At 44.6% G+C, this 10,426-nt stretch overlaps 1 protein-coding gene across 1 annotated transcript in view; it reads left to right on the top strand.

The window, feature by feature from the left end:
• ACCS (1-aminocyclopropane-1-carboxylate synthase homolog (inactive)) overlaps positions 1-3,881 on the top strand; it is a 27,842-nt gene extending 23,961 nt beyond the window's left edge. The window contains exons 14-15 of the mRNA XM_015425726.1: positions 895-1,048; positions 3,219-3,881. Of these exons, the coding sequence (XP_015281212.1) occupies positions 895-1,048; positions 3,219-3,517 (453 nt within the window). The 3' untranslated portion in view covers positions 3,518-3,881. The remainder of the gene's footprint in view (positions 1-894; positions 1,049-3,218) is intronic.
• Positions 3,882-10,426: the final 6,545 nt, after the last annotated feature.

Genomic DNA, 10,426 nt, shown 5'->3' with positions numbered 1-10,426 from the left:
GTCTTCTGGGGAGGTTCGGCGTTGGGGCGCTGCCTCCCTCTCCCGGTCTTCGGCGCTGGCGTCGGCCGGTAGGTCGGGGTGTGGGGAGTTCCTCGGGGCGTCGTTGTTAAAAGTATATGCTTTTGTGTGAGTGTTTGTCTGTTTTGGCAGGTCACTGCGTGGTGTGGCTCTCTGACTCTCACAGTTTAAAATTTTGGCTCTTTTTGTCGAACTTGTTCGCCACCCCTGCCTTATTAAGTTTGAAAAAAACAACTATGGATGCACTTATGTCCTCATCCATAAAAAATTGGATTCAAAACCATTGAATCTAGTTGCAAGTATCCCAAGCATATAGATGTTTTTATTCAAAAATACACTGAAAGATCTCTTAGGAGTTAGTTTTATTTGTATCTTTGATTACTCATTTGTTATGGGATAGTTTTTATCACTGTACATTCTAAAGTGTTATGGTGCTTGCATTTTAATTTTTCAAGCATATGAATTGGATTATATGCTTTGATTATTTTATGCAGATTTTATCATTGTAAACTGCCTTTGGCATCATGGTGGCAGCCCTGGCATATAGATTAGTTAAAAATGAATACCCCTCCATATGCTAGGTGCTTCCCTGTCAGCCCAGCCAAGGAAAATCTAACCATTCTAGTGGTGGTGGTAGTAGAAAAAAAGGGGCCTTTGCAATTTGCTGAGGTCACGGGCATTCCAGTTCAAAAAAAGGGGAAATGTCTCCCTTATTTTCTTCCTTGAAATCTAATTTTTTTTTGGGCAGGCAGACTCTGTGGCTTTCTGCTTTATCTCCGTTCTATAGTGGATCTCATATATCTGTGCCATTATCTCATGTCTTTAGTCTCTCCCAGAAGCCTTACATTTGTTGACTGTTCTGTTAACTGATTCCAGTACCTGAAAAGACAAACCTTTGAGGAGGAAATGCTGCTGTGGAGACGCTTCCTGGATAACAAGATTCTGCTGTCCTGTGGTAAAGCCTTTGAATGTAGTGAGCCTGGCTGGTTCCGTATCATCTTTGCTGACAAAACACACCGGCTGCAGCTAGGTTAGTGTTGTATTTATCTTGTGCTCTGTCCCTGCACAACTGATGTTCACTAAGCCTTTGTGTTGTGTGGCCAGCTGGGAGCTTGACAGCGGAATTTATTTATTTATTTTGCAGCCCAAATTGGTAGCAAAATTAGGTGTATAAAACTCCTAGTGGGATGTTGTACTGGGTGTAGTTGCCGGGTTCCACATGTCAGTGTGTGAGGGCCACTAGTTTCCAATACACGCACTTCCCTGCCACTTCTGGCATGGCCATATTTCCATCCAGACAAGCTGGCAGAAATGAGAAAATGCTATTTAATTTTAGGAAAAGCCTTGAGAGAATGCAGGTAGTGAAATGTTACTATGGAAGCCAAATTCGGTTTCCCTGTCTAGACTATCTCTTACCATGCCTTCACCATCTTCAGAAAGCAGACCTGAGGCCTGAAGAGCAGTAATAGGAGCGTTCACTAGAGGGACCTGCAAGAATTTATCAGTGAAGTTAGGTAAAGCATACAGTTTCTTAATATTAGGAGGGCAACTCTTATTAGCCATGGGTTTGGCCCACTCCTTAACCAGCTATTTCTCTAAAAATTCAGGAAATGGAAAAACTTTTTCGAACCCCGGGGTTCTTGGGAAATAGTCCTTACTCCCTCTAGGTCTAGACCCATCTGCAGAATCAGTGTTAGAGGGGTCATCTGGTTTGGGTTTAGGGATCAATTCTAAGGCAGACATGGTCTTCTTATGCAGGTACATATAGTCCTATGATTTGTAAAATCTCATGGATAGTTCAGGAACCTCCATTTTCTCTTCTTCATCTGAGAAGAACTCTCATTCCTCTCTCTCTCCAATCTCACTATCCCCAGCTTGTGAGAGGTCCCACTGAGGGTCTGTCTGCATATGGCAAAAATGAGTCTTCCTAGCAGCTTTGGTTGGCCAGCATGGTCTTTCTTCCTCTAACCAGAGCCCATTTCCCCCTGAGGACTATGGCCGGGGAATGCATGGGGAGGATCCTGAAACCTATCTTCTAATTGGGGAGCCCTGTGTAGGTTAGCGAACTCTTCCCTCACCATGTCTTTAAAGAATTTTATTACTTCGGGCATTAGAAGCGTGTTACCGCCCCTGACGGGGTTACTCACAAGTAGATCCAGCTGAGTCAAATCGTCTCCGCAGTTGGTCAGCACCTGGGCGTTTGGAATTTTGGGGACGTCTTTCACATCCATAATATGGCTTGTTGAAGCAGCGACAGCCGCCCCGCAGCCTCCCAGTCCCTCCTCTGGACATTTGCGCTTGGCCGCCAATTCCAAAATGGCGCCTGCATCGTGCTCCGGGGCTGGAGAGCGGGGCTGCTTTTTGGCGCCTTTATCTTTTGGTGCTGCAGAACCCGCCACGGCAGCGGAGGTGGAAGCCATGCCTTGCTTTTGCTTAGAGGATCTTTGGGCTGATAGCAATGCCTCTCCCGACTCATCTTCGGAGAAAAATCTGTCTCAGTCGTCTCTCTCCGACATGCCCCGGCCTTGGCGTCAGGTTGGGGGGGGGGGAGGAAGGGAGAAGAAAGGGTAGAGGAAAAGTAAGCCAGTAAAGTCGGCAAAAGAGAAAAGGAGGGAAAATTGGAGACCAGGAAAGCGAGAATTAGAAAATGAGAAAAAAGTTGGAGGGAAAAGGCTGTGAATAAGAAAAAGGCTGCTAAACAGGCACTAGTGCTAACAGAGTGCTGCTCTCCCTATCGAGGCAGGGACGAAACTGAATTCAGGGGCATGTCCCACCAAGAGGACAGGAAATGAAAGTTTGGTTCCTGCCTCCCTAAGGATAGGGTGGGAAACACCCAGCAAGATGTCCTCCTCTCAGAGGGAGAACAGGTGAGTATTTGGTTGTTTCAATCTGTTGAGTAGTGACCATTTATGCAAACCTGTTGCACACTCCTGTGGGATCACAGTTCATTTCCCCTTGGAATTACTTTGAGAGCTGATCATGTGGTACAGTCCCAGGAAGACTGTATCACATGATTCCTCAGAATATACAGATCAGGCTTGCAGTGTGGGACTGAATCAGGAGGTGTATAACTACAAGATACCCACTTGGCCGTGATGCATTAGCAGTCCCACATGAATCTTCAGTATCTTCAGGACCTCACTCTTTGCATGAATCAAGTTTTTGATCCAATCAATGTGTCTCTCCCCCCCCATCTGTAGGAATGCAGAGGGTCCGTGAGGTCCTAGAACAACGTGAGCAAGAACTCCTGAATGAAGAGAGAGACCAGTCCGGCCAGTCTGATTCAGAGGGCAAAGCAGACAGCACAGATGAAGTGATCTTTGTGTCCCATCACCAAGAACCAGTGTCTGCTGCTGGCTGTAACCTTGGTGACCTTATTGGCCTTCTGCAGCAGCAAATGCGTTCATCTGACTGGCTGCAGAAAAATACAGTGGAGCAGTTTGCACAGGAAAAGCCAGAGGTCTATGACGTTTTCAGCAAATTGGTGGGGAAGCAGTAGAGTGTTGATAGAACTGTGTGAAGACTGTCCCTGGAAGCCATTATGTCTAGGCCTGGACTTAAAGCCAAAGACATGTTTTCTATCTAACATGAAACCCTTTTATAACGCTTCTTCCTTGACCAACCTTTCATTACCATGGGAAGTGGTAGCAAATCATTGGACTGGGCCATGTACAGAGGGCTGGTTTTTATTCTGCCTCTATCCCCTGTACTGTATTTTATATTCCTGTTTCTAATCAATAGGCCTGTGCTCTCTCATACGGAGAATTATGGTGTCCTTTTTTGTTTGCTGCTTCTGGCTTCATCCTGCTTTTCCTGAGGGAAAGATGCTTACTGCTGATGATTGTGTGTACGTATGTATACCCCAACCCAGAATGAAATTTATTTTAAACAAGCTTTGACCTACGCTTGAATGGTCCCCGCAACAAGGCACTTTAGTACAGTATTTAAAGGCTGGTTCAAAGATATACTGGCTCAGATACCCTACTACGGGTAAATAGCAAGTGTTTATAAGTATCTCATGTATTACAAACAAAACTGATTTGCTACTAAATCCCAGTATTCCAAAGGTTAAGGGATTTGGAGCAGGCTGCAGGCCTACACACACACTGCTCTGCAGCCCCTTCTGCTCACACTTGACTTTCTGCCACAGGCTTCAGTTATGGTTAGTTATGTCTCACTGAAATTAACCATAGTTAACACTGATGAAGATTTGCTTCTAATTCGCATTTGAAGCAAACCCTGGTTAGTTTTAATGACAGTGATACCTCTTATCATTATAAGTATCTCTTACAGTGATACTTATCTTATCATTTAATATTCTTTATCCTGCTTATAGTTTTAAAAAATAAAATAAAATGCAGGGGGCTGGGTGGCAGCACTATAGCCTGATTGGTGGTACAGTGACACGGAACTGGGGGGGGGGGGGGGAAGCCACCTCCCTGTCTTGGAAATCTATAAAAGATCTGCATGGCTAAAGAATGGGGCTTCACTTGTAGCTGTGGGGCTCTCCTGGGTGGAAGTCTCAACTCAGAGAGGATTCCTGGGTTGCACCAGCATAGGAGCCTAACAGAAGGCTCCTCCTCCAGTTGCTGCCTCATACATCACTCATATGTAAGAAATGTGATACTGACCACATCCCCATTAGAAGCATTGCTACCAATACCTCTTATAAAGCTGCTATACTTAGCACTCTCTTTTCAACACTGAAGGAGATATAACTTTAATTAATTAATTAATTTTTCCGATTTATACCCTGCCCGAGCAGGCTCAGGGCGGCTTACACAGGGTAAAATTTCCATAAAACATTTAAAAACAGTTAATTAAAACAATGTGATATTAAAGTGCTAGCTATGTTATTTGATGTCATATCAATGGCGTTACAACATGAGCGCATTCCATAGTTGTTTAAGTATACAGCTCACTGATCTTCCTCAGTAACCAACCAGGGACCAGGCTCTACAGGTTTCAGCTGTTATTGATAGTGGAAGCCTGGTGGAAGAACTCCATCTTGCAGGCCCTGCGGAACTGTAAAAGGCCCCGATCTCTTCCAGGAGCTCATTCCACTAGTGTGGAGCTGCCACCGAGAAAGCTCTGGCCCTGGTTGCAGCCAGCCTGGCGTCCTTGGTACCTGGGAGGGCCAATCGGTTTTGTGACCCTGACCGTAGTGCTCTCTGGGGTATATATGGGGAAAGGCAGTCCTTCAGGTAAGTCGGACCCCGGCCATAAAGGGCTTTAAAAGTAAGAACCAGCACCTTGAAGCGAATCCGGTATGCTATTGGCAGCCAGTGCAGTGCCTTCAGGACAGGCTGGATGTGCTCCCTCATGGAAAGACCCATCAAAAGCCTAGCCACTGCATTCTGCATTAGCTGCAGCTTCCGGATCTGTAACAAGGGCAGCCCCATGTAGTGAGTATTACAGTAGTCTAGTCTCGAGGTGACCATTGCGTGGATCACCGTTGCTTAATCGTTGCATTCAAGGAAGGGAACCAGCTGTTGGAGGAGAGATGACTAACCATGGATAAAGACAGAAGAATTTATGAACAATAGGGGAGTGAGCAAGGAAATCTGACGTCCATTCCTAATTTCTTAACGAGAGCTAATTTCTATGGTAGCCTAAAACCTGCAGGTTTAACATGATAAAATCTCAGTGACTCATATCTAACCCTTTTAAACTCTATATTTTTATAATGCTGTCCTCAAGTATTCAACAGCTCTGGACTTGACAAGAAGTAGCCAGTAAAGTTGTTTCATCTATCTCAACATCCTGTTTCTGAAATAACTAGCCACCTCTTTAGAACTCAAGTGATGGAACTGAAGGCATTCCATCCCATCTCAGACAAATTTTAAACTGAGATATTCCATTAAACATGAAGGCTTTGAGGGGTTTGTGATATCATGACACCATGTCGATGGACATGAAAACAGTTTCAGATAAGACCAGTGTTTCCTCTAAGCTGAGTTAGTGTGAGCTAGCTCTCAGTTTTTTAGCCTCCAGCTCACAGATTTTTGTATTAGCTCAAGAAGGATGACTCCAGAGCAAACTAATTTATGCAGTAACCAAATTGCTTGCTCACAGCTGTAATGCCAGTAGCTCACAAAGTAGAATTTTTGCTCACAAGACTCCACAGATTAGAGGCAACGTTGGATAGAACAGATGCACATAACTGTTCAAAGGAAACCATGAAGCGAATTTTCAAAGTGCTTTTGTAAAATGGTCGCATGTAGTAATTGCAAATTAACACATTCTAATGATTTTTTTTGGTAGAAGTATTCTTCAGGATTCTATAAACGCGTGATTTTTAACAGGAGTTCCAAAACTGGTAGTATGACCCAACGTTTGATGTCCACTGGCAGTTGGTTTAGGTCAACTTGGTTTACCCTGGTCATTCACTTCTCTGCTTCCTAAAAATGGCATTTATTGCTCTCTTTTCTGTGGCAGTGTTAGCTTTTGAAAGTGGCTGTATTTGTAATACAGCAGGGTTGACTTGAAGAAATCAAATCAATTGATAATCAAACCATGATGTGGGATATTCTATACTTGATGGCCCTATAATTATTAACTTCCATCACCACAGCTGTAGAGCAAGGAGAAAAAATTATGGTATGACAAGAAATAATGACGGAAGCCATGCTGTATGCTATGGGATAAAGTGAATGACAGATTGTGGGAGTGAAGAGTTAATAGTGGATTGTATTTGTTCAATAGGGACATCCCAAGATGAGTCAATATAACTGCACACTGAAAGAAAATAGAATAGTTTGAGGCAAATTCCCCTTTCCCACTGCAGTTCCCTGCACCCCCAGAACACCCACTCCTGAAGTTGAGGGGAGTTTGCTCAAGATTGTTTGTTTGCAGGGGGACTTCTGCTGACTCCTTCCCAACATAGCTCCCTATCCCAAGCGATTTCTGAGCATCCTTTGAACCTCAGGCATAGGATGCAGTAGGAATAGTAAAGAGCCATTGTGTGAACTCATGCAGTTTAGTCATACAAAATAAGCAAGACTCGTGAAAAATCGCTGTGTGAAAGACTGGATCATAGCAGACTCCTTATGCCCGGCATTGGTTCAAATAATATTTATTGTGAACTACACAATTTCTTGCAAAAATATCAGAGGTTAGATAGGATAGCATTTAGTGGCCTATTCTCTCCTTTTATCCTTACAGAGGCCATGCCCACTACTGGACCTTGTACCATTATTACTGCCACTTTTCTTGTTTCTTTTTTTAGTGCCACTTTTTCATTGTCCTCTCCTTTCACCTACATTTGGTTGGAGAGGTGGATACTAACTGTCTAGACTCTGTTCAGAAGAAGAAGAGATTGGATTTATACCCCATCCTTCACTACCCGAAGGAGTCTCAGAGTGGCTTACAATCCCTTTCCTTTCCCCTCCCCTCCCCACAACAGACAGGTAGGTGGGGCCGAGAGCGCTCTCTCAAGAACTGCCCTTGAGATAACAGTTTGAAAAGAACTTACGACTTATCCAAGGTCACACCAGCAGCTGCATGTGGAGGAGTGGGGAATCACTCAATTCTCCCAGATTAGAGTCCGCACTCTTAAACACTACACCAAACTGGTTCATGACCAAAGTTTTCTCTCTGGCCAAGATCCACCTGCCCCCAGTTGACAAACTCCATCCCTTGCCCCGTCTTGAAACTTTCTCTTGGATTGAAGGTGTAATGACAACAGCACAGTTGCATATTTCAGCTGAATGCAGGCCACCAAGCATACAGGGGACAGCCAAGGGCTTGACACCCCCACTTTTTGCCATTTTATGCAGGCATAATTGGGAGGAGACCTGCATTTGGCTTGGTGGGTCAAAAGACTGCTGGAGTCTTGCTTCTTCGAGCATACGTCAAGAAGAGAGGATATAGGAGGGAGAAAACACTGGTATTAAGCCCAGATTTTTCAGCACTTCCTTGTTCAAGGAGTTTGCTTTGTTACCTCAGATACTTAACATTTATTCATAGCAAAGGACACGAGCAAAACCAAACGTAAAACACATATTGATACAAACACTGGAAGGAAATGCTATTTTTAGATGTTCTATGTATTCCCTCCTGTTCTCTACCATATTCCCAATGTGCACAAGTACCTGCATGAGAACTCAGCTATTTTGGGCAAGTCCTCCCCATGACCTTGCTCCCTCAGAACCCAGCTGCAGAGAATACATTGTGAGTTAAAGACAGACATTACAGCAAACTACATCAACTGCCTTTCATCAGTCAATGTGTTATTAGTTTGCTCTCTCAGTGACAAGAAAATCTGGGCAAGGTAGAATCTAGTAATTTTATATTTTTAGCTGTTAGTTGGCCCAGCCCTTAAACATAAACAAATACTTCTGATGAAAGAATCAAGTGAGATTAATTCAACTCATCTGGTATTGATTACATCACGAAATACTGTACTTTTCATAGAATCATAGAGTTGGAAGATACCTCCAGGGTCATCTACTCCAACCCCCTGCACAATGCAGGAAATTCACAAATACCTCCCCCTCACACACACACCCAGTGACTTCTGCTGTATGCCCAGAAGAGGGGAGGGGGAACCCTCCAGGGTCCCTGGCCAAATACAGTATAGTATCAACTCGAAATGCATATTGTATTTCTACATGTTTGCTATTGATCACACTGTTTGGGGCCTTATGGTGTAACAGGCAATGATGAGATGTCTAAATTAATTTTGTATGGCACAAAATGAACATCTAGCCAATGCTCCCTCTAAGCTGTGGAGTCTTGTGAGCAAAAATTCTACTTTGTGAACTACTGGCATTAAAGTTGTGAGCAAGCGATTTGGCTGCTGCAGCCACACTTCCTGAGCGAAGACAAAAATGTGTGAGCCAGAGGCTAAAAAACTGTGAGCTAGCTCACACTAACTCAGCTTAGAACACTGCATCTAGCAATAATTTTGGTATTTAAGTAATGTGACCCCCAAAGCATGAGATATTTTGGTTATATTCTGGTTCACAGAATCATAAAGTTGGAAGGGTCCATACAGGCCATCTAGTCCAACCGTGTGCTCACTGCAGGATCACCCTAAACCATCCCTGACAAGTCTTTGTCCAGCCACTGCTTGAAGACTGCCAGTGAAGAGGAGTTCATCACCTCCCTAGGCAGCCAATTCCACTGCTGAACTACTCTTACTATAAAAAACGTCTTCTTAATATCCAGCCGGTACTTTTCCACCCATAATTTAAACCCATTATTGCAAGTCCTACCCTCTGTTGCCAATAGGAACACCTCCCTGCCCTCTTCTAAGTGTAAAGGTAAAGGTTTCCCTTGCTCAAAAGCTAACTGAATCCGACTCCAACTTCAAATACCTAAAGAGAGCCATCGTGTCCCCCCTCAACCTCTTCTCCAGACTGATCATTCCCAAGTTTCTCAGTCTTTCCTCATAGAGATTGGTCTTCAGGCCCCTAATCATTTTTGTCACTCTCCTCTGTACCGGCTCTATTCTGTCCACATCCTTTTTGAAGTGAGGCCTCCAGAAATGCACATAGTACACCCAGTGTGGTCTGACCAATGTAGTGTACAGCAGGACTATGACATCTTGTGTTTAGGATGTTATGCCTCTGTTGATACACCCCAGTCATTAGCCTTATGCATAATTTTTTTTGCTGCTGCATCACAATGACTGTTTATATTTAGCTTACAGTCCACCCATACCCCAAGATAATGTTCACGCACACTGTCTGCTACCCAGAAGTATAGCATCTCATTTTTGTTATCCAGATGTAGGACTCTGCACTTTTTCTTATTGAACTGCCTCTTGTTCACATCCGGCCACTTTGCCAGTGTGTTCAGATCTCATTGAATTCTATCTCTATTTTCCTGTGTGTTCGCTACTCCCACCCCCTCAGCCAGATCATTTATAAAAATATTGAAGAGTACTGGGTCCCAGAATCAAGCCCTGTGGCACCCCACTGGACACGTCCCTCTAATCAGATGAAATGCCACTGACAACTACTCTTTGGATGTGGTTCGCCAACCAGTTCGCTATCCACCTAACTACCCTAGAGTCCTCCTACCCTAGAGTCCATTCCTCCTTTATATCCAAACTAGGAATCAGCCTCGTTGTAGCATTGAAGACAACGAGCGCTAACTTGGCCGCCTGGCTGCAGGGCCCCGCCCCCTTCCTGGTGCCGGTTGGCTGCTTAAGTCCCTGGTGGGTGAAGGCTGCTGGAAGTGCCCCCCCCCCCGGACGCCTGAGGGACTGGCGGGCCCAGGCGGGTGGCATCGTCCCTCCCCCCTGCCAGAGGGCAGGTCTACCCACCCCCTTCCACTATCTTGGTAGACCTGGCCTCTGGAAAACAGGTTTACCCACTCCATTCCACTGTATTGGTAGACCTGGTCTCTGGAGAACTGGTCTCTCCCCCCCATTCCACTGTATTGGTAGAACTGGGCTCTG

The sequence above is a fragment of the Gekko japonicus genome, unplaced genomic scaffold (genome assembly GCF_001447785.1).
Source record: "Gekko japonicus isolate JY-2015 unplaced genomic scaffold, Gekko_japonicus_V1.1 scaffold1611, whole genome shotgun sequence".
Lineage (NCBI taxonomy): Eukaryota > Metazoa > Chordata > Lepidosauria > Squamata > Gekkonidae > Gekko > Gekko japonicus.
This window is presented reverse-complemented; position numbering and strand designations above follow the sequence as displayed.